The sequence below is a fragment of the Zalophus californianus genome, chromosome 5 (assembly GCF_009762305.2).
Source record: "Zalophus californianus isolate mZalCal1 chromosome 5, mZalCal1.pri.v2, whole genome shotgun sequence".
NCBI classification, from domain to species: domain Eukaryota; kingdom Metazoa; phylum Chordata; class Mammalia; order Carnivora; family Otariidae; genus Zalophus; species Zalophus californianus.
The window spans coordinates 46014524-46040143 of record NC_045599.1 but is presented as its reverse complement, the minus strand read 5'-3'; the positions used below and the strand labels follow the sequence as shown (position 1 = coordinate 46040143).

Genomic DNA, 25620 nt, shown 5'->3' with positions numbered 1-25620 from the left:
TCTTCCAAGTATCTCACCAAACAATACTATTATACCCTAACGCTATATGCTTGCATTATAACTTGCAAGTATTGAGCTCCTCGAGAGACTAGACTCATCACCTAGCTAAGCGCCCTCCATATGGCAGGACTTCCCTTATGACCACTGAAAGTTGTCACCTCTTGGGGCAGCTAGCTGGGGTTACCAGCCCAGTGGCAGCTTTTCTATAGTTTAAAACCTCCTACTCCAGTGTATTGTACAAAATATTATTTTCTGTGTGTTCTGAGGTAAAAGAGGTTGGAAGCACTCTACTCTGTAAGCATCCCGCTCAGCACCTTTCAAACAAAACAACAGCACTGGTCTTTCACCAGACCTCATGAAATACAATTCCTTCTCCAATTCCAAGTTTGAACTGGCAGCATTCTCTACTATTAAAACCTACAAGTAAAATAAAAACTATACCAATTCCTCACCTATCTACAACTTTTTTGTTTTTGAAATGGGAACACAAGAAATTAAGTGAAGAAAGCACAGATCTTTCAAATATAAGAAAAATAGATATTCCAGACTCATTTGCATTCAGAAATATTAGATTTTATTTTGGACCATTAAACCCATAATTGAATTCTAAGACAGTCAACTGGAATGCAGAACATGGTCCCCCTCAAGGAGCGAAATTGTAGTTAGCTTCTTAGCTTCCATCTGTTATAAATAGTATAAAACAAAAATGTTTCAAATATTAGCAGTTAAATACTGCTCTGGAAAAAAAAACATACGTTCATTTAAAAGGATAAGGAAATGCATGATTTTTGCAGAGATTCTGACAGGATCTTCATGATCCTTTCAAGGGCTTAAAAGTTTCAAGACACTATTTCTAACTTTACTTAGGAAATCTAAAACTTGCATCTTCCTTGTTACAGCTCTGTCATTGTAATTACCCTTCTCCTATCAACCACAGTTTAATCAAAACTGAAACAACGAAAGAGAGAAGGAGAGGAGACAGGAAACTAAGGGAAAGAAACGCAAACACTGGAGGCAAAGAGGACATACAAAAAGGTAGAACTGAACTCTAAAAAACAAGTGAGAAGGAGAATTATGAAAAGAAAAACATCCAGGATATTCCAGAAAAGCTGTCAGAGAAACTGAGGAAACAAATTTGCCACATAACAGCACTAACAACCAGCTCTGTAACTCCTCAACAGGAAGAGAGTTAAAATAGGTCCTGGAGTAGGCAGAAAATAAGTTTTTCAAAGGTATACAGTCATGTTTCCCACACTCACAGATGCTGGTCCCCTGGAAAGACTTCTCTGGCCAACAGTGAAATTATAAAAGGACATGTTCATTTTCATAAAGCTAAATTTATCCCATTAAGAAGATTATCCTCTATTCTGAGATCACTCTTTGGTATTAAAATTTTTTAAATTATATCAAAATCTTGTTTTGTTTTTTTAAAGATTTTATTTATTTATTTATTTGCTAGAGAGAGAGAGTGAGAGCACAAGCACAGGGAGCGGCAGGCAGAGGGAGAAGCAGGCTCCCCGCTGAGCAAGGAGCCCGATGTGGGACCCAATCCCAGGACCCTGGGATTATGACCTGAGCCGAAGGCAGCCGCTTAACCAACTGAGCCACCCAGGCATCCCTCTTGTTTTGTTTTAAAGTGTAAATACTAAAGGTGCCAGTCCGGGGCCTATTCCCACAGATCTTTTCTTTGACAGCTCCTTATCTCAGGAGAGTTGATCACTGCAAACATCATTTCTCAGGCTCCCAGGTCACCTGGATTTTCTCCGGGTTCAATCTATGGGAAGCACTCGTGGAGAACTAACAGGTGGGAGGAAAGGTAGAGCCAGGATACCTCTCCCTCTCCTTCTCCACTTCAGGCAGTGTTCCCAGCAATGGCTGCATTTCTTCTATGGCTCCGGCTCCTACCAGGAGATTCTAACCTCAGAACAGCTCTGGCTCCTAAAGCTCCCATACACGTACCAAAGGTGGTACTCTTCTCTTCCTCCTGCTGCTCATCTCTGGGTTGCCTCACCATCCTATTTTGCTGTCTCAGCTCCTCTGTCACAACCAGGAGGTTGTATAACCAATCTCCTGCACTAAATTCCTATTTTAAAAGCCTAGAGTGGTTTCCCTTTTCTTGGCTAGACTCTAACCAGTATATTAAGCCAGTGCTTTCTACCTGTATAAAAATCACCTGGAAGGGCGCCTGGGTGGCTCAGTTAAGCGTCTGCCTTCGGCTCAGGTCATGATCTCAGGGTCCTGGGATGGAGCCCCGCATGGAGTTTGCTTCTTCCTCTGCCCCGCCCCCTGCTCATGTTTGCACTCTCTCTCTCTCTCTCTCTCTCTCTCTCTCTGAAATAAATAAATAAAATATTTTTTTTAAATAAAAGAAAAATCACCTGGAAGGCTTATTAAAACCAGGCTCTGGGCCCCACCTTCAGAGTTTCCCAGTGAGAATATCTGGACTGGAACAGAAGAATGGGCATTTCCAAGAAATTTCCAAGAGATGCTAATGCTACTAAATCAGGGACCACACTATGAAAACCACTACGAAACAAAGAACAGGCCATCATACGTTGGTCTGTTCCCCCTCCTTTTTTCTTCGTTGGACAATAAAATAAAAAAAAAACACTGTGAAACTCTAGGAAACACCACCCTTCTGTCTTCATATAAAAAAAAAAACACCAAACCTTTAAGACAGTTTCCTTACATTATTACAAAGGCCAATAGGTTTCTAAGGAACGATTTTTGAAAGTAAATATTAACTTTAGCTCTCAATGTATACCTTACCTGGAAATAAAATCTCAATTTTAAATATCATAACCAATCCACTGAGCTCTTCTAAGAAGATAAATGGATTTAGACTTTTAGACTATTGGAAATAAGTTGGCCAATGAAGTTTCAAACCTGGCCAATAATCAGGTTCGCAAAGGGTTCTTCCACCTTAGAAATTTAAGATTGAAGAACAGTCCTAAATCTGTGAAGGGCAATTCAAGAATACTGTCTTGAAACGATGGTTTAAGAATCACTACAAGATATTTCGATTTCTGTTGGCAAAAAGTTAAAATCAAGTATGTAACCAAATCACAGCTGAAAAGTATACTAAACAAAAAGAACTTATGAGACCACAGGGTCTAGAAACCAGGACTCAGAGAAAAATGTGAGCCACACATATAATTTTAGATTTTCTAGTAGCCACATTTAAAAAGGTAAAAATAAAGATGAAATTAAATTTAATTAATATATTTCATTTAATTCAAAATACCCATAATAACATCATCTTAACAAATTACTAATGATCTATTTTACATGCTTTTTATTGCACTAAGTCTTATCTCTGGTCCATGCATTACACTTCCAGCACACCTTGATTCATTTCACATGTAGTCACACCTGGCTAGGGGCTACCACAGCAGACAGCACACAAATATAAACAAACTGAAATTCACATCTCTTCACTGAGTACATTGATATTTGATACAGTGGTTGTGTTCTAATATACTGATGTTAGCATAGCAGTCATGTCCTACTGTTCTGTTTTCGTAAATTACATTTTTAAGAATTTAAAGCTTTAAATGTTTGTATTGTTCTCACTTAGTTTCAAAACTAAGCAAACATTTGGCCCCTGCCAAATAAAAATATTTTTAATATTGTATTTAAAAAAAAAAAAAAAGCTTCCCAAGAGAATCACCTTGTGAACAGGCAAGCTACCATCAGCTGCTATTTTACTTGGAGTCCCAAAGCCAGCGGTATCTCAACTTGCCTTTCTCTAGCCCAAGGGAAGACCAAGCAGCCACTATGGGCCTGCACCGGTCCCCACGCTAAGGAAATTTTCATCTCCTAGGCTTGTGAACAGAGAGCTAAGTCATAACTAGCAACCGAGTCCCCAAACTGAAGTATCTGGTCCTTTGTGGGGTGGGGGGGGTGGGGGTGGGATATGACAATGATGTAACCTGATCACATTACACTATTCAGTAGCAGCATAGTTAACTCAATGGGACTAGCAGAATTGTCATAAAATACATCAGGCATATTTTTAATGTGATTAAAATATTATTTCAACACTAAATTAAAACTAGAAAAGAAAAATCAGCTTACGGTACTACCTTTAATTATTCATGATCTATAGAAAGAGACCAGACAGATAACCTGTATACAAAATGAAAAATTTAAGTAGACTATAAGAGTTTTTATTTTCAACAGGAAGCCAGAGTACAACATTTATTGCCTTTAATTAATACACCTGATGATCAAAATAGAGTCCAACAATGCCGTATATAACAAGTCACTGAGTACACAGCAGCAGACTATAAATTAGAAACAGGGTGTTTTGAGAAAATCTCTACAGTATCCTTAATATTTGAAATCCAGAGTTTGAGACTGATTTACTCTATAGTCCGGTGAGGTAAGATTTTTTGGGGAAGGACTGAAACAAAACAGTGCCTCTAACACCAAACCACCTTTGAGCCTCTCAAAAATAATGGACTGTTCCTTCACTTTTCAGAAGTGAGTTTTCTTTTGCACATAAAACTCTTGCCGTAAGCATAAATGTACTCATGTGTATGTACAACAGTAGTGAGATAATTACATACCTTTGGGGCTTAAATACATCTGGTGTCACACCACACCTTAGGCATAGAGTTATTTCATTTTGAACCATTCACTTTGGAGAGTAATTACTCATCCCATAACTTGGTCATAAAAAGCAGAGCTTATTCAGTATTTCAGCAATTATACAGCATAGGTGGATTTTTATATGGTACTTTTGTAAATCAGATAATCAAAACATATACCTTAAAAAGTTAAAGTGCTAGAATTATGACAAGTTATATAGACATACTAAGCCTTTAACTTGAGACGAGTCTACAAAGTAATCTGCAGTTACTACAGACAGACCCAGCTATGGAAGGAAAGTTGAACCCATATGCAGAGTTCACTAACTTAAGGAGAAGGTATGGTAGCAACAGGAATGAGGTCACAAGAAGGCAAATCAAACAATCCAGGTTTTATGAGGAAGGACAGTGTCCTGACTATTTACTATCTTACATTAGCCAGTCAGGTTGCACCTTTACATTGCCTCCTCCCAACTGAAAATAAAGCTAGGTAGATAGGTAGGTAGGTAGGTAGGTAGGTAGGTAGGAAGGAAGGAAGGAAGGAAGGAAGGAAGGAAGAAAGAGAGAGAGAGAGGGAGGGAGGGGGAGAGAGGGAGAGAGGGAGAAGGAGAGAGAGAGGAAGGAAGGAAGGAAGGAAGGAAGGAAGGAAGGAAGGAAAACAGACAGAAAGGTCAGTTTCAACATTTCAGACTAGTGGATTCAACAGCCTCTACAAATGTCCCTTTATAGAGTCTCATGGTTACACACAGAAGGGAATAAGGAAAAGGAAAAGACCCTGGTGTTGCCCAGAAAGATACATCCAATCTTTCCTTCTCTGGGAACAGAGGAGTTTCCCCAAAACAAAGGAGGGAAAGGAAATGTTAAGGTTTGCTCTAAGAGTTAGACAAATGTGTCCACAGCACTTCAGCAACCTACTCAATCTCTCCATCAGTAGGGCTGCTAACACAACCCACCAGCACCCGGAGCTGCCTTCCAGGAACAGTGTGTGTGTACCTCAGAAGCTTCAAACAGCTTCAATTATACTGATCTTCTCTTTGAAGTATTTCCTACATACATTGCCCTTAAGTCTCCCACTAAAATCAAGGAACCAATAAAAGAGAAAATGGTAACTGTTTCAAGCCAAACTATTAATGTCATCAAATGCTGTGAATGAAACTCTTCTTTAAAAAGCTCAGCAAAGGGGCGCCTGGGTGGCTCAGTCGTTAAGTATCTGCCTTTGGCTCAGGTCATGATCCCCGGGTCCTGGGATCCAGCCCTGCATCGGGCTCCCTGCTCAGCGAGAAGCCTGCTTCTCCCTCTCCCACTCTCCCTGTTTGTGTTCCCTCTCTCGCTATGTCTCTCTCTCTGTCAAATAAATAAATAAATAATACAATAAAAATAAAAAGCTCAGCAAAGAAAAAAGTCATATTCAACTTAGCATAAGCTCCAAGAAGCAAGAAGATACCATGGGTCTTCTATACATTACTACTATCAAAACCTAAAAAATAAAATGCAGCACATCCCAGATATCATGGACCACCATTCAAAGATCAGGCAACTGATTTCTGAATGGGGTCACATATCAAGGTCTCTGTATGGCTTCTTTCATGTACGGACAGAAAGACAAGCTGCCTTCAGCAACACCAGAAAAGAAGGTGGTACAGTGAAAAGACCCCACTTGAGAAGTAGGAGGCCTGGGTGTCCGGGTCTGGCACAGACTGGGTGAGCGCTCCTGGACATATGACTTAGCATCTTATGCCTCAGTTTCCTCAGCAACAGAATGAAGAGAACATCTTCTCAAAGTTGTTATGAAGGCTGGAGATCATGCTTGTAAAGCACTGAAACAGGTACTCAAAAACTGCTAGATGTTTTTAAGCTGCGACTACAGAGAATAGTAAATAAATACAAGTTTCAAATTAGAGTTCACTCCCACCACCACCAAACAAGATACTGGAAAGAATTCAAGTTTGTCCAAGACCAATTTAATGGGATAGAAATAACTTTTTGTGGTAGATATTTGACTGGTGTTTTGTACATGCCTCATTCTAGCCTGCTATTTTTAAGTTAACTAACATGAAGAATCAAAGGTTACCATGACCAAAAAAAAAAAGACTGAAAAACAAAGGCTCAAGCACAGGCAAGAATACACAGAGTAACAAACAGGAAAAAACGCTGCATGCAGACCTGCTATGTGCCCCACAGTGACCCTGCACATGAGCTCTGTCCCTGCTCACCAAGATGCAATACAGCTGCCCATTCAAGAAAAATGAGAAAAAGAGGAAACAAGAACAGACCCACACATGGGGCAAGAGAGTCTCCTGCTCTAACCGCATGCCCTATCATCCACTCAAAACCTTTGGCTGTTTGGTTTTTCCCCAGTAATACATGACAAGTTGAATTTCTCAGTCCATGTCATATAAACCCACATACCAATACAAGTGACCCTGATACAGGAGCTTCTCAAACTCTCCTAAGAAAGTCCCTCTAACAGCAGAGACGCATGAAAATGTACACCTGGGGAATGTGGGAGTGGCCCAAAGTGACCACAAAACATACCACTGGGCTGTTTTTCAAACTGACACATCCTTTGTGGAATAGGTGTGGGAATAGAAGGTAAGATGGAACCAGAGTTAAAGCAGTGCCTCTTCCTGGAGAGTTAGGAAAATATTTTCCCAGTAAAACATCACTTCCTTCATTCATTTATTCAACAAACTTTTGGGAGTCAACTATGTGCAAAGGGCTGTACTAAGAGCTATGGCTACAAAAACACATTACCCACCCGTATAAACACAAACATACACTCTAATGGGGAAGACCAAGCATACCGTTACAAAGGAGAGACGTCTTTGCCAGATTTCTCTGAGCCACGATGACTTAACATCAACTCATTACCCAGGCAGAAAGAGGATTCCAACTAGAAAAAAAGAACATCAGCATGAGGCGGCTAAGCAGGGCAGCCTGGAGGCAACTGAAGAGCAAGGGAGAAAGATGTGCAAGAGGCAGATGAGGATCCAGGCCAGACATGCTAGGCCTTGCACACCCATGAACAACTTTAAGTCCTCTGAGCAAAGGGAGGCCACTGAAGGTTCTGCACAAGAAGCCTACAGGCAACATCATTCTGGCTGCAATACAGATTTTAAGAGCTGATGCATGCCTGTCCAAAGTTTACAGGCTGATTTAATAACACTCTTAAAAATACATGAAGTCCACTCTCACGCATGTATATACACACACAGAAAAAAAGCATATTATATGAAATAAAAAACCTCTGTGGTACATATCAGAAGTGCAGAAAGGCCATTAACAGGCCTTTCGCTGGATAGCTAGAAAAGAGAGTGGGGTAGATAGGTCACATCAGCACAGTTTTCAAGGGCAAGACTTATGAGACACCAAAAAATAGAACTGAGGGGGGAAAAAGCCACCCAAAATGTCAGATGATAGTAAGCTCTTAAATTTTCACTTGAAACTATTTTTCTCGACACTTTATTTGTAAACGTTTAAATAAGAAGAAAAAGGTTAATCAACTCTTTTTATTGATTCAAGTTGCCAAAAGAAGGGACAGTAGATCTCAGCATATAGACATATCACCTGAGAAATTCAGAAGTGTATCTGAAACTGAGTGCTTTGTAACTTCTTCCATTCTCTGCTTGCCCATGGTAAGTAAATATTCACGGAAGCCTAGAAACTAAACCCCAAGTCACCAGGCTAATCCATAAACTGTCCATTCTATTCATGAATATCACTGAATTGATATTTATACATGCCTCTTTCCACTTTCAGAAGAATAATTTTAGAGTTCCAAGTAAAGACAAAACTCGTCAATCATTAGGGTCAAAAACAAGGGAGGCATGAAGATATCAAGGCCATGGCATACTGTGTTCAATAATATATATATAATGTTTAGTTGCACTAGATCAGGCAACATTTACTATCATAATAAAATATTAATAGAGACTAATCTGTAGATGGTGAAACTTAATGTTTTAATGGTAATGAAACAATTTTTTGAAACAATATTTCCCTTATCTGATTACAAAATCAATACATGATGATTGCAGGGTTTTGGGGAAATACAAAAAACTAGAAGAAAATAATGGAGAAAATTAGGTAAATTGGAGAAATTAGGTAAATAATGGAGAAAATTAGGTAAAAGGGGAACACTGCATAACAGTGTATTTTCCTCCTGTGTAATTATTTAGCATTCAAGTACTTGCATGTATTCATTCCCATGTGGGTCTCTTAACAGCCTCATGATAGAGGTGACAGAGGTATAATTATTCACATTTTATAAGGACTCAAGGAAGCCCAGAGCCAGTAAGTGATCTGCCTAAGGGTACACAAGTAGTAAGACAAGAGCCAGCAACAAGGACTCTAGTCTCCTGATGGGTCAGACATGCTCTCCAAGCTCACGGTCATGTGATTAACGAATGATACACTCATAGAAGTGGCCAACTGCCAGTACATAAAATGAGCAGTACCTGTGAACATCAATCTAAGGTAAGAAAATGTGCAAAGAGAATTGTATCGTTAATAGAAACATGCTAAAATGCTAAGACATCAAATAAGAACAGGAAAATTTACATATCTTTAAATTGCCCCCCCCAAAAAAGCGTGATGGGTGGGGGAGGGCCCAGAGCAGGTGTCCGAGGGGAGAGACCCAACAAACCCACAGAGTTTGAGAATCTCTTAATTAACTGTTTCCTTTTGATGTGAATAAGAACCCAGACAGAAATCATATATTTTCTTTTCTTTTTTTTTTGAAATCATATATTTTCTATCTGAAAGAGATTGAGTGGAGTAGCCGATGAAGACAGAGATCAGACAAAAGTTTCCTTTCAGTCCCAAACAACTCCTTCTCAAACAATCTTCCTTTCTCCCCTCTCTTCCTACGCACACACTGGAGCGTGCACGTGCAAACACGTAGAGTATAATTTTAAAATGATTTATTAATTGCCCCCCTTTGTGAAAAACAAGATATACATACGACTATAGTAACTACAGACTTCATAATCTGAACTGGAACACTTACAAGAGTGAAAGAGGGGACTGTTGATAATTATGTCAGGAAATGAGGCATAAACTAAGACTGACTAGACAAATGGGAACACATGGTCACCCAACATCTGGATAACCCATCCCTCTCTCATGAACCAAGCATTAGTTCAAATTATTGTTCAAAACACTGTTTGGTTATATCCCATTTTAGGCAAAACTGAGTCTGAAGCAAATTCTATCTCAAGAGAAAGTCATCAGCATTTTGTAGACCAGTTTAATAAGCCATTCCTATTAATTAGCCAATGTCTTTTCATAAGATGTCAGATCTTGCGGGATGTTTTGAAGTTATATGTGCTTTGCGAGTCATCTGGAAAAAAGGTTAAAAAAACTAATTAAATTTATTTTTGTCAGTTTCTTTAAAAAGTGAAGTAGCAAATAAACAGAAAAAGCAATCTCTTAATCCCTCAAAGGCATTTATAATTGAAATTATTTTCTTGGATAACTCAAAAGTACTGTTCTACACAGGAATGCCCAATTTATTTTCTGTTTAGGCTTGGAATCATCAAATAAAAAAACTTTTTATAACAGATTTTTGGTCAATGCTGTTAACAAGTTATAGCAAGCTTTTTTAGTCCCCACAAACAAGAAAAAGAAACTTTACATCTATAAGGTTACTTGTTTCTGCAGAAATAAACTGATGATAATAAACCAAGTCCTAAAAACTAATCTACCTATCTTCTGGTCATATTCCTATTCAAAATACCTCTCAATAGATTAAATTATAGATAGCAACTCAGATTCAGAAAATCAAATAGAAATTATAATTTGGAGCTTTTTTTTTTATCAACAAGAGAATTTCATACAGGCACCCACAAAGACTGGCATGTAATCTAAGCTTACTCATTCAAGTAACATTTTGACATCTACTATGTATACACTGCATGGGTACTATTAATAGTTGGCTCTCCTGAATTTAAAATTTGCTAGTACTCTTTTTTCAATATAGTAGATACATCTTTCACACCAAAAAGGGACTCTGTATTTAAATATTCTCAGATTTTTATCCTGAAGAACAAGACTAAAAATAAACAATGGGTAACTCAAAATGACTCTGAACTGTGTATGGCAGAATATTTTTACATGTTTGTTAGCACTTCATATTCTGAGTCATCTGATAGCCAACTGTTGCTCTCTCTATTAAAGAGGCTTAGAAATCTGCAATCTTACAAAGGATGTGATTTTCTGATTTCTCATAAGAAATCATCTCTCTTTTCCTCCAATATTTACATTAAGGATGAGTTCCACAATTGTGTTCTCAAGTTTGGAAAAGGTCATGAATCAAATAGGCCAGTGTCAGTCTCCACAACAACCCCTTGTAGAATTTCAGAAGGTCAACCTACTTTCACTAGAAGAAAACCATATTATCTAAACATACCCAGTTTACTATATCTTTTTTTAAAAACAGTATGACAGTTCTAGATTTCTTAAGTAAGGCTTCTTAAAAGAGTCAAGACATAATAGAATTTTCTAGATTTATTAAATAAGACTTCTTGAAAGAGGATCAAACCTCAATTCTAAATGATTAAAAAAGCAAACCAAAAATGAGAAAATTAGTTGATCCACAACTGCAAAGGATCAGAGAGAGAAAGAACTCAAGGAAGTAAATTTTTAAAACTAGCCTTTCAAAGATGCAATAGCCAATACATCCCTAAAAATATCATAATGCAGACTGCCATTATACACTGAACTTTCACAAATTACCTTCTGAATTGTTACTGTTTTTAAGAGGAAGAACTGGGGGAGGGAAAAGGTTAAGTAAAAAATAAGTTTTTATATAACATTAAATATTCAACCCAAAGAAATATAAATTCTTGAAATAAACATTGTATATTTGAACATGGTTACTTGAATTTTTTGTGCTTTTCTGAGTTTAACCCACCACAATCACCATTCCTTCCTAAGACCCCAACACACACACACACAAAGAGTTTAAAAAAATTCAAACCATATCCTTATATGTCAAAACACAAATTTCATAGAAGAGCACAAGAACTCAGAAGTCTCAGGACTTACCAAAATCAAAAAACAAAACACTATGAACTACTAAGACAAATTCAGATTTAATACATACAGTGAATTTTGAATAAACTCATAATCACTGGCTCTTGTATCACCAATTTTTTCTAACACATCGGAACTTATAAACTAGGAAAGTCAGTTATTAAGAATGAGCACAAAAAATCATAAAGGAAACAAATTACGATTACAACAAAACTTTTTTTAAAAATCTGTCCATTTTAAAAGTATTTTGCCATAAACTGTTAAAAGGAGTAGTTTTTTGAAAACTTTTTTTCCCACTGCAATCGTCCTTATTAAAAGCAAAAATGCAATACTATCCAGTACTTTAGAATTTCCTGCTATTTATGAAACAGCTTAGACAAAATGCTTTTTTAATAAGTTGCTAAGAGAAATCCATGAAAACTGCAAGGAAACTGTTCAGGCAAGTTCCAATAAGGAACATCATTTGAGCACTTTGCTTACGAGGACTCTAAACAGCACTAGTCAAGCTACCTTCTGGGCTTTGGTTTTAATCAAGCTGACCTGATAAGGACATCATTTACATGACTCACCTAAATAAAATCTAAATTACATTAAGGATCCATAACATAACTTAACATAACTTACCATCATCCAGTAGATTACAATGTTCTATGAATCATGCTAAATTATATAGGTAGATAATCTATCTATATAGATGAACACCCATCTAGAAAAAACATATATAGATATAGACAGATCAATGGATCTTTTTCCAAGACACCTTTGGAATAACTACTATAACCACTAACTGCAGAAAGACACCAAATGGCACAATTACTACACTGTGTAAGAGCTCAATGTACTTGATAATCTATACCCAAGACATTTTGATTATACTTCCTAGTGAAATTTTTATTTTCACCCTAAATTAAGAAAATAAAATATTCGGGGCGCCTGGGTGGCTCAGTCGTTAAGCGTCTGCCTTCGGCTCAGGTCATGATCCCAGGGTCCTGGGATCGAGTCCCGCATCGGGCCCCCTGCTCTGCGGGAAGCCTGTTTCTCCCTCTCCCACTCCCCCTGCTTGTGTTCCCTCTCTCGCTGTGTCTCTCTGTGTCAAATAAATAAAACCTTAAAAAAAAAAAAGTACTGAGATCTTTAAAAAAAAAAAAGAAAGAAAAGAAAATATTCTCAGCTCAGCAATAGCAAGCTGCCCAATTTGCTCTTATCCACAATGTAAGCACTTGTTTTAAGATGTAAAAATGTAAATAAACTCTAAAACATCTGTCTTCTTTAAGCTATTAGATCAGAAATTCACCTTTCACTAAATCCCTCAACTAAACTTTCTTATTCCACAAGTGAATTCAGCAGAATTCATCCAATAACTACCTTCAAGACAAAGTGAAGAAAAAAAAACCAATTTGATTCTATTTCTAGTTATTTTGGCCAATTATTTTGCGCTACCTTAAGAAGGACATCAGATCAACGCACTCACTAAATGTTATCCTGCCATTCAACAGATCTAAGTATATTACACCACTACTCATTGAATAAGTGAATAACCATAATCCTTGGTTCTATTCATATTCAGCGCAGTCCATGGTCCACTGAAAATCATCCCCAACATAACCTCAGCTTTTCTATGTACCACTGTGGAAAGAATATACACAGTGTTCTTACCGAAGTCCCTTCCAAAGATACAGATTCACACTCCAACATTCCTTTTACTTTTTTCAAAAAATATTCAAGAACAAATACAACGTACTTTTTATTTTGAGCGCATCTAGAAATCAAGTAAGTTCTGAAATTCATATGTGCAGCCGAAAGTTTAAAACTCAATTTGCAAATAAAATCCACATACTACTGGCTGAGTATACAGAATCTAGATCCAGGGGCGCCTGGGTGGCTCAGTCGTTAGGCGTCTGCCTTCGGCTCAGGTCATGGTCCCAGGGTCCTGGGATCGAGCCCCGCATCGGGCTCCCTGCTCGGAGGGAAGCCTGCTTCTCCCTCTCCCGCTCCCCCTGCTTGTGTTCCCTCTCTCGCTGTGTCTCTCTCTGTCAAATAAATAAATAAAATCTTAAAAAAAACAAACAACTAAATTTAAAAAAAAAAAAAAAAGAATCTAGATCCAGATACTGATATACCTAGCTGCTCCTTACAAGAATAAATAGTAAGCTTTTGGATGGGGGGGGGGGGTACATATTCCTACAGCATTAACCAAACCTAACCACACACAACTGTGTTAGCAAAGGGAACACCGACAACTGTAGAAAAAACAGTACAAGTGTTTTTTAAAAATGTCTGACAACACCTATAATTACATAAACCAATTCAGACTCTACAACTTCAACAGCAATGGCAATTTTAAAAGATGCCCAAGGTATATTAAATAAGTCTGGCAAATTTCACACTTCTTGGTGCCACCACAAAACCAAAATTACTGAGCAGGATATAAGTGTGACCTGATAAGGCAATTCATAAATCTTTCTCCCATCTAACATAGCTAGAGTAGTATGATGACCACTATCAAAAACCAATCCTTTCTAAAAATAAACATGTACACCCCATTTCAAAAAGGAAGAGGTAAGTAGAGGATCATAGTGGAGAATATGTCTGAAGTCTGAAAATTAGTTTAGTCAGACAACTGAAAAGTTAGGTTTTTGACATTTGCCAGCAGTCCCACAACGTGCTGGCCCTGTGCCATCATGGCCTGGTGCCAGCCTGATGCAGGGCCAGGCTAAAAATAGCAGCCAAGCAGCAGCTGGAACACACAGGTCCTTGTGACCTCAGCTTTAGTTCCCTAAATCAAGGGAGGATGGAGAGGAGGAGACAACCGCAGGCAAAGAAGGGAACAGAATAAGCTCTTGGCTGGTACTTCCTACCTCTTCAGGATTTCTTCCTTTTTTTCCTACCCTTCCCTCCCCCTCCCTCCCCCTCCTACCGCTTACTCCCTCCACTCCATTCCCACGCACTCGAAAAAGGAAGAAAACGAAGAAGCGCAGTGAGGCAAGGAGAGAAAGAAAGAAGACAGTGGAACGCTGAAGAAGTTGGGTTCAGAGGCTCCTCCACCTCCTATCCTCAAGTCTCACTTGATTCGACCATCGTCATTGGTCAGTGCAGTCCTCAGCTTTACCATGGTCTAAAGGAAGTAGAAGAAAAAAAATCACACAGGGGATTGGCAGGGAAGGGGAGGCCTAAAAGATGGTGCCAAGAGTACAAAATCCTAAGTGCTAACGAAGCTTAAAGAGTGCTAAAAAAAAACAAAGTCCTAAAGAAATAGGGCAAACGTATTAAAAAAAAGGTCCTCACTCACCACATATACCAATCAGATTACAAATTTCTGGTATTTGAGTTTTAGGGGTGTATTTTATGACAAATATTTATAAAAGCCATGACCATCTTCTCTGAAGAAATGAGTTAAGAGAAAGAAGTAGCAGAAGCAAAGGTTGAGCATAATCAAATAACAGTGCTGCCTTCACCTTCTGCAGGCCTTCACCAAGAAAGATCAACACAACACTAGAAGAGGATCCAGGCTCTGAAATTATAAAATATCTATACTTCATTCATAAAAATGCTGGTCACTGTCAGCAAATATTTTAACAGGTACAATGTGGCACATATAGCATTCGAAATTGTACTGATCTAATTAAGTTAAGAGAACTTAAATTTTGCTTCTGTGGACTCACTCTACACACTATATATGTCTATGCATATTTTCTGTGTAGTATCTTCCATCATTAGAGATCTGACACCAATTAACAATGAAAAATGTATTAAGTAAACAGAGAGACTGTTAAATAAGGCAGGATCAGGCAGTGAGTCACCTGAATTTTAAGCACATTAATTCACTAAATGAGCTTCCAATTTATCTGATTCGGTTAGTAAGAGTTTAAACATACTGACAGGTCCTACTGCATCCTTCAAATTAACATCTTTACAATAAACTCTCTCTTTCAAAGAATATTAAATCTTTTTACCAGCAACAAGAAATAGTATGATTTTTAATCATAACACTTAAAAAGGGCCTTAAACATAACACTTAAACATAACACTTAAAAAGGGACTTAAACGAGATATGGTTTCTTAAATATACCTTGAGAGATTACCTTTGCTTCATATGTATCACATTTAGATCTAACCTACAAGTTATTCCTCTTTCAAAAGTTAAAAATGCCCAATGGAAGATGACCAAAATCACCCCCACAACCATCTTCCAAAGCTGAAATTCATTCATAAAAGGAATTTTTGAAATGCAGTGTTTCAAGTCAAACTTTAAAATACATATTAAAAATCATAGCTGTGATCACAATTTAAAATTCTGGACACTACGAAAATCACCCTAGAAAGTAGAAAGACTATAAATCTAAAGATGAACCTTCTGGAGTAGTTAACGATGACACATCATGGGCAGTATTACTTAGAGGCTAAGAGTACCAGGCTGGGGCTGGCTTGTTAATGTAGCAGCCCCTGCCTGTGTCACTAGGCAAAAGTCACTTTCATTTTTTTCTATGCTTTGTTTTCCTCATCTGTAAAATGAAGATGATAAAAGTACCTACCTCATAGGACTGTTAAGAAATACAAAGTGCAGGCTCCTGGGTGGCTCAGTTGGTTAAGCGACTGCCTTCGGCTCAGGTCATGATCCTGGAGTCCCGGGATCGAGTCCCACATTGGGCTTCCTGCTCAGCGGGGAGTCTGCTTCTCCCTCTGACCCTCCTCCCTCTCATGCTCTCTGTCTCTCATCCTCTCTCTCTCAAATAAATAAATAAAATCTTTGAAAAAAAAAAGAAAGAAATACAAAGTGCTTGGAGCAGTACCTGACACAAAGTTAAGGTTATGAAAGTGTTTACTATTATTACTATTACTATTAGTAGATATTGCTGCAGTAGTATTAAAGAGGCTCACTGTAAATCATGCTCAGCTCAGTGAAGAAAAGCCCCCAATCATACAAGAGGTCTTTCAGAGTTGGGGAGATTACCAAAGTTTTGAGACCACATCAATTACATGAAAGACCTATACACCTAGCAGCTATGTAATACCATCTACTGGCATAAGGGTAGGGGACACTGACAAAAACATTGAAAAACTTACAAACACAGGTCAAAAGTAGATACTTGTGGTTAAGTTTTCATAAATATACTCAATTCAGAGCAACCAAATTTCTTACTGGGTATTAACTTCTGTTGTTCCACATAAGCATTTTAAACTTTCAGTAAATTCTTTACTCCATAAATGTACAGGTGTAGGAGTACATTCAGGTGTGTTCACATGGCTGTAATACAATTTCATACAGTTAACACTCGTAACTAACTTTTTCAAAACCTTAATCTCATCTTAGAACCTCTACAATTTCCAAATGTCTACAAATATTTCACACTAGCATATGTTTAGCATGCTAGATCATTGCTTAACTGAAGCTGTTAGATTTTGGCCAGATACTAAAATGCTATCTAGAAATACTTTTATAACATTCAATAAAATGTTAGCCAAATAATCTCTTCAACAGTCCAGTCATTCTACATTCAAGAATATGCCTGTCCTGGGGCGCCTGGCTAGCTCAGTCAGTGGACCATGTACAGCTATTGATCTCGGGGTTGCGTGTACAGAGATTACTTAAAAATAAAATCTTTTTAAAAATAACAATAATAATAATGTTTGTGCTGGGGCACCTTGCTGCTTCAGTCAGTGGAGCGTGCAACTCTTGATGTCGGGGGTGTGGGTTCAAGTCCCACATTGGGTGTGGAGATTACTTACAAATAAAAAATCTTAAAAAAAAAAAATAGAATATGCTTGTCCTGAGTTCTGGAGTTTTGTAAAACTTACCAAACAATCTCAGCAAAGTAAGAGGTAGCCTGAATAGTGGAAAAACCAAAATTTAAGGTTTAACTTTGCAATTTACTATCCCTCTCTGGACAAATTACTCAACATGTCTGGGCCTCAGCTCTACAAGTAGGTAATGACTATCATGCAAAAGCATTTTGTAAAAACACCTTCTCATCTGTTAGCATATTTTAAGAAGAAACAGCACAAAGCATCTGTACACAAGGGTCCCTGGGATACGCTTTGGGTCATGATACTCAAATGACACCTGAGTTTATCTCCTTTTGTGCTCACTTGTGAACTTCAAATATATAAATAAATACATGTAAGTATATACAATACATATTAATGGTCACCAAACTAATTATCACTTAGGAATCCCACAAATACAAAACACTTAGCCTATCCTTAGCAACAGAGTTCACTTACTATTTGCTGAAAGTCAATCTTTAAATTTCAAACGAAAACCAGATTTTGCACTACATTCTCTCTAAAGCTTGCTTTAGCTACCTTTTCCAAATGAGAAAATAAAGGAAGCATCCTATTTTTAAAGAACTGAAAACCATGTACGAAGCATATTCTTACCAAAACACAGGGCACTGAAAAATACTCAGGTTTTTAGAACAAATCTAACCAACGTACTTTATTTTTGAGACTCTGGCTAGGACTGAGGAACTAGAGTCTATTTCCATGTGGCAAGACCTATGTAATATTTTTCGCCAAATTACCATGTGATACTGATTTCTCAAAAGGAGATGGAAAGACTTTCCATCCATTTCAAGAAGGAAACAGTTTATGTTTTCTAATTTACAGTAATCCCCAAACATTTATATATGTCAAAAAACTGATAAACCAAGAAAATTAAATTAGGCTTCTTTATTGTGAGAAAGAACTGTTCTTGAAATTATATCACAGTAATTTGAAAAGATAACTAAAAATGATTTTGTGGGTTCCATGTAGTTTACTATCACTTTAAAAATAGTTGCCTATCATCTGCGTTGTTTCTAAGATGTTTATACTTACCTATAATCTTCTTTCTTTTTAGGATATTTGTCCTCTTAAATATAAAAGTTGGAGGTCAACAGCAGTTCAAGTTTAATGACTGCCCCTATAAAAATTTCTAACACCACAAGAGTTTGTTTTATCTTATGTATATATAACTAAGCTTCTTAAAGGTACCAAATTCATTTTGAATTATTGAAGAAAACTGGTTTTCTAACACAAAAATATAGAGCATGTAAGCATGTGGAATTACTACAGATCCAATCATGTAGTTTTTAAAAGGGGCAGCTTTCTTAGAAGACATCAGTATTCCTCCACTGCCATCTTGTTCACTGAACATGTTACCAGCTAAAATCAAACATCATTAACTAAACCTTTAATATGAGTGTGACCAGAAAAGATATGCTGGTCTCTGTCTTTGCAAATGAAACATTCAGAGTTAGAAGTGATGGCAATTGATTACCCATTGTGAAAAGAAAAGAGACCCAGGATAAACATCTTAAAAATCGGCCAAGACATACTTAAGACAATAATGACTTGAGTTGTTCAATTAATTGCAATAATTCTTCTATTAAAGGACATGTTCCACAGGCATCCTGATCCTTCTAAAAGAAAAGCCATCAGTCTTTGCAAAAAGGATGAAATTCAACGTACAGTTTAAATAAAATAATGGGGATGGCCTTTTCCTCTTCAACCTGAAGATATACTCAGAATACGGCTCTAGGGCAAGATATTAAAGACTGAAGCAAGAGTAAAGATGTTTCCTTAATTCAAATCTGCAATTCACCTTCCAGTATTACCGAAATCTTCCAGCTACAAAATGTTCTGTTACCTGAACACTTTAGCTTTCCTCACTGAACCAATACTAGCCATCAGAGAACTAAGTATTACAACAAATTCCAAGATGTTCTCACCTAAAATTGAAATTTTAACTTTCCTCAGAACAATGCTGAGCACATTTGAGGTGCACAGATACTTTGAAAAATCAACAACTTCAAACACTTCAACTGGCACAGAATAAAAAATACAGATGCAACTATAGTTTCAAAATTTTTTCTTCTGTGTACTTCTTTCTTAATCAAAAGGCAGAAAACGTATAGGATCTGATTTTAAACTATTCTATATTATCACTTTACTCTAGAAAATGCTTTCACTGAAATTACTATCACCAATAACCAAAACACCCAATTCTGAAAGTGCATCTAGAATCACATCTTTACATAACAATCTCTGGTCTATAAAGAAAATCAAAACACTCAAAGAAATACCAACAAATTAGCCTTAAATAAATTAAGTGATTAAAAAAAATTTTTTAAGATTATTTATTTATTTGAGATACAGAGAAAGAGAGAGAGAGAGAGAGAGAGAGAGCAGGAGCAGAGGGAGAGGCAGAAGCAGGCTCCCCGCTGAGCCAGGAACCAGATGTGGGGCTCAATCCCAGACTCTATCATGACCTGAGCCGAAGGCAGCTGCTTAACCATCTGAGCCAGCCAGGCGCCCCTTAAGTGTATAAAAATTTTATCCATCCTAATTCTAAAAAAGTTCCCCTTTACTACCTTGCCACCCCCTAAAACAAGAGATTTTAAGTTATAAATCTGAAAAGACCATAATAATGTGTTTACCAAAGTGTTAACAGAATTCCAGACAATATTCTTTTCTCCCAAAAGTTACCAGCAAAACAAAACAGAACAAAAAAAAAAAGCAACTCCTTTTAAAACTTATCTCCTTCCTGCCTATACTAAAGACAAGACCCCAGTTTTGTTTAAACACTTCTTTCTTTTAAAATGATTGGTCACAAATAAGGAAACTTGCCCGTTTCAAAACAAAACAATGTACACCAATCTTCAGAAAGGGAACACATGTACCCCAAAAACAAAAAATATAAACTAATTAAAAAACACAAGAATAATTTTTCTAAAAATTTTTATTACAAAAATATATGCTTCTTTTTCTACTTTGAAGAAAACTCTGACCGTAACACAATCGTAGAATGAAAAGTAAAATTACCCCCAAAACTTTGCCTATCCACTTGACTGTCCTTCTCCAAAGATAGCCACTATTCAATGGTTGTTTGTTTAGCCTTCCGGACATTTTTGTACATCTGTAAATAAAGTCTATCTTTTTTGTTTTAAATAGAAATTACAGCTTACTGTATGAATAGATGACTTGTTTTTAAATGAATATTCTGGTCACCTTTTTTTGTCATTATATATATTTCTCTCCTTCACTATTTTTCATGGTGGCATAGGATTCCATTGAGTACTTCTTAACCACTGACCTTCTGATGGAAATTTCCATTGACTCCCGCTTTTCAGTATTACAAATCATACTGCAATGAGCACTGCTCACTGTATAGAACATCTCTGTGCACTAATATCAATACATCTGCAAGAGAAATTTCTAGAAATTACACAAAAAAGACTGAACCATGCAGCTGGGGAGGCAGCATCTTCTCCCACCTCCTCACCCAATTCTGAGTACCATCTATCCACCTTTTTTTCTTCACCAATGTGGCAGATAAACATGCCATGTCACCTTTGCTTGTTTCTCCTTATGTAAGAGTGAAGACAAATTTATTAATCATTTGCATTTCTTTATGAAAGGCGTTGCCCATTTTTTAACTTACTCATCTTTCTTTTTTATTTTTTAAACTAATTTTTCAGAGTCCTCTGTTAGCCTCCAACATGCTGCACATATTTACCCCAGTTAGCTGCTTATCCTGTTTTCAGGCCTACAGAAATTCTTAGTTTTTTTATCTAATTAAATTTGTCTTTTATAAAAAAAAAAATGTCTGTCGTTTAATTAGAGTTGTCTTTTATAATTTGAGTTCCAGATCATATTAGGAAAGCTCTTTGCCAGGCAAAATTTGGGGGAAATTTTTTTATGTGACTTCTAAAATCATTACTTCAATGATGTCAACAATATTAACATACAAGCACCCTCAGCAATGGCTCCCTTCTAAGGTATCATTATTTTAATAAAAATAAGCCAACCACACTTTCTCTAAAACTTCCTATAATCAACTGATGGACAGCTCTGCACCAATTAAATACCATTTACAACTACTACACCAAAGGCTTAATTTTCTTCCTTTAAATTTCTTTTTAAAATAGGAGTTGAAAATAGCAAGTATGTTTAATTTCTGGGAAGTCCCAATTCTCTGACCCTCAATCCTAAAATAATCTTCAACAGTGTCAATATAAAATGAAGTCCAAAAACTAGATTTGATCCATTGCATCTATAATTTAGTCACCTCTACAAAAGTCAGTGCATACTTCCTGTACAAACAAACTTGTAATTTTGCAATACCAGAAAATTGCTTATGGCCCTATCATGGTATCGTGTTCTTTTCCATTTCAGGTTCTGAAGCTAAAACGACTTCTACCTCAGCTCGCAAAATTATAAAAGAAGCCTCTTACGTTAGTATACCAATTCAACCCACCAATTAAAGCTAAATTAGATGGTTAATCTAGCCATTCTCTCCATCCTCCATCGAGAACAAAAATCCTGGCCCTAAGTTTTCTATCTCACAGTGCCAGCTGCCAGGCATTTAACAGCCTTCCATCTCATAAGCTGACTGGCACAACAAGTAATACAACTGGGAAGTTAAGGAAACTGGCAAAACTCAGAGCGGAAAAAAGAATATTTTCCACAATCTGTACAGCACTTGTTTAGCACGTATGTGTTTCCGAAAAGGGTGGTCAACTCTTCGAACTATGCAAGAACCATCACATTGCTTCACATCGACCACTGCCAACTCCATTCAGTGGCCTCCTTCCCCTTTGGGGACTATTCAAAAAGTTACTATTTTCTTTTACATCTCACCCAGGCCTCTTCACTGATGAAAGCAGGCAAAGCCCACGCTGTGTGTCTGTCTCCCAGAGAAGATTGCATCTTTTATTTATCGCCCCTTGGCTTTATTTTCACAGTGAATTCCTGGCTTAAATGTAATCAGCCAAGAAACCCTCCCTATGTGCTCTCCTGTCATTCCTCATTGCTTGCAAGCAGAGTCAAGCATTGGGGGGGGGGAACTCAACATTGCCAGCCAAGCCATAAAAATTCCCAAACTCTAGTTTGGTTATACTGAGAAGCCATGGATGTGCTTCAATCCGTTTCAACCCAGCAGGAAACAAGGGGGGCATGGGGGTTGAGGAAAGAGGTGTATAACTTTAAACGATGTAAACTAAATTTTTTTTTTTTTGAAGAAGGATGAAGAGCCTCAAAAATTAAACCCCCTCCAGAAATAAGGAAAAGGTACAGAACCTAGAAAAGACAACACTGGGGGCCGCCTTTGGAAATAAATGACCATGCGGAAAATCACGTTTGCAGATTGCATTAGAATTCAAATTAACCAGAGGATTAAAGAAACCTTCATTCTCTTTGGGGGCCCCTATCCAGACCCCCACTCGACTCCCAAAGAGAGGGATAAAAAGAACGGACTACGAAAAGAAAAGATGAAAAATCTGAGACAGTGATGCTTCCAACCGTCTCCCCATTCATTAGGTACCATGCTCACCACCACAACACTATTTAAAGTAGACAGCAATACGGGAAGGGGGGACAGAAAATATGCCGTTTGCAATCAGGAGAAAAATACGAAAAGAAGGGAGTTTCATAATGCATTGTTCTTTTCAGTCCAGCCCAAACATCCCCATCCTACGGCTGAAAAAAGATATCTGGCCAGAAAAAAACACTGGGGGCAGGGAGCGACGACAGAGAAAGCTTTTAAACTCGGTATTTGAGAAAACTCTCATGGTCTGTCAGAGAAAGGAGGGCTGTGCAGCTTTAAATCACAAGTCCTTCTCTCGCCTTTGTCAAATATCTTCTACTTTACAAGCTCTGAAAAGAAATAAAGAGACTCTTTTGTTTGGGTCCCCCTTTTCGGAGGATGACAGAAAACTGAAAGGGGCACAAATAAACCTGAAAATGAGAACAAAGTGCGGGGTCGCGCCCGGCTGCCAGACGGCCGCGCCTGGAGGGACACTGCGCGGCCGCGGAGACCCTCCGCCTCGCGCTCCTGCCGCCGCCGGCTGCGAGCGCAAAGCCAGTAACTGCTCCCCGCGGCTTGCCCCGCGCACGGCCACCGGCCACGCAGCGCTAACCAAACTCCCGCGGCAGGGGCCCCCGGGCACCGCCGGCCCCGGCAGGAAAGAGAAGCGCCAGCCGCTCCTTCCCGGGCTCGCGCCCATCGACTCGGGGACGCCCTCGGGGGGAAGAGAGGTCTCTGAGGAGAGGGGGTCCGGCCCACCGCCCCCTCCCTCCCGCGCTGCTCCTAGGCAGGGGAGGCGCGGGGAAAAAAACAGACATTTAAATCCCGGGGCCTCCGGCGGAGCTCGCCGGGGCCAGACCAGACGCCGCAATGACCCCGGAGAGCGCCGCGGCCGCCAGCCCGTCGGAGCCCCGAGAGGAGCGGCAGCCGAGTGGCATTAAAATGTAGTCCCCACCCCTCCAATAGAGGGGGCGGGGAGGGGGAGAGAGGAGAAAGAAAGAGGAGCGAGCGGCAGACAAGGGGAGAGGGCAGGGAGAGCGCAGAGTGCGGCCCGGCCGCCGACTCGGCCCCGGCCGGCATTGTCTGTGCGGCCCGCGCCCCCTCCCCCGCCCCGCACGGCCCCGCCACACACACCCTCCGCCGGAGCCCGGCCGTCCGCCTGCGCCTTTGTCCACAACCACCCCCCGAAAAGGGCGAGCAGCCCTCCGGGACCTGCTCCCCGGGAGGAGGGCGGGGTACGGAGCGGGCCGGGGAGCACCCGACAACCCACCCCGCCAACCCCGCCGCGGGGCGAGTCCTGCTGATTCATTTCCCACTCGCGCTGGCCCGTCCGGGGAGACGGAGGCGGGGAGGGGCGAGAAGGAAATGGGCGCTCCGCTCGGGAGGACGGTCCGGGCCGGTGAGGGTACGGGGCGGGGATGCGGACGCGCGCCGGGCTTAGGGGCGCCCCCCCGAGGGATTGACGGACCGACGGACAGACGGCTCCGCGGCTGCCCCGTGACTCACCGACTTGCAGGACGTTGTCGACGCAGCCGCTCTCCAGCAGCGCGATGCCCCGGCGGAAGGGCAGCCGTGTCTCGTCGCCGCCGTCTGCCGCCCCGGCGGCCCCCACCGACGGGGCCCCGGCTCCGGCGGCGGCGGCGGCGGCGGCGGCGGCAGCGGCGGCGGCGGCCGAGGTGGCGGCCGGCGAGGACGAGGAGCCGCCGCCGCCCGCGCCGCCCGCGCCGCCGCCCGCGCTGCCGGGGCCGCCGCTGTCGTCGCCGGGGCCGCCCGCGGCGCCGCCGCCGGTGTTGAAGGACGAGTACATGCAGATCTCCCGCTCGCTGCGGGGAAAGGACCAGTAAACGATGCGGCGCTGCACCGGCTCCGGGATGCGCTCGAAGCGCTCCTCCACGCGCTGGAACGGCCACTTCTCCGCCACCTTGCGCGCCGCGATGTCCAGCAGCGACTCCGGGCTCTGGGTCTTGCCCGGCGGCAGCAGCCCCAGCGCCGCGCCGCCCACGCACGCCGCCGCAGCCGCACTGCCAGCCCGCTGGCCCGGCCGACAGGCAGAGCTGTAGCCGCCACCCGCTCCTCCACCGCCACTGCTGCCCCCGCCGCCACCGCCGCCGCCCGGCCGGCAGCAGAGCCGTTTCGCGGGAGGAGGCTGCTGTCCGCGCTCCGCCATGACCGCGCCGCTTCTAACCCGACAGCGGAAGTGCCGGGACCCTATAAACGGCACAAGGAAGCGCGACACGCACACGCCGCGGCGACGCCACGCTGCCATCTAGGGCCAGTCGCTCCTTGTACGGGCACAAAAGGCGGGGCCTCCTCCGTGACGTCGAAGTTGAGGCGGGGCACCGATAGGGGGACCTAGGGCCAGGGGCGGGGACTATGCAAATCGCTAAGCTGAAACATAAATAGAGCACTCGGCGGACACGGGGGTAGCGGGGGCGGCGAGGTTGGGTGCCCGATGGGTTGTGAGAATGTCAGGCTGCTGTGACGCGGGGGGCGGGGCTCAGGCGGAGTTCCCGCGGGAGGGGACGGGCCGCCGGGCCGGGCCTAAGATGGGTGGGTCTCTGTGCCCCCTGCCAACTCAACTTCCCCCTCCAATTCCGTGTTTTCCTTTGATGTCCGGCAAGTGAGGACGCGCCTCGCTGGTCGAAACGCGGAGAGAAGGGAAGATGAGGGGGGATGAACCCGGGGAAGGGTCCCGGCTAAGTGGGGGGC

At 40.6% G+C, this 25620-nt stretch overlaps 1 protein-coding gene across 1 annotated transcript in view; it reads right to left on the bottom strand.

Annotated features, from left to right (window-relative positions):
- ZSWIM6 (zinc finger SWIM-type containing 6) overlaps nucleotides 1–25179 on the bottom strand; it is a 190010-nt gene extending 164831 nt beyond the window's left edge. The window contains exon 1 of the mRNA XM_027604835.2: nucleotides 24418–25179. Coding sequence (XP_027460636.1) covers nucleotides 24418–25177 — 760 coding nt within the window. The 5' untranslated portion in view covers nucleotides 25178–25179. The remainder of the gene's footprint in view (nucleotides 1–24417) is intronic.
- Between the last annotated feature and the right edge of the window lie 441 nt (nucleotides 25180–25620).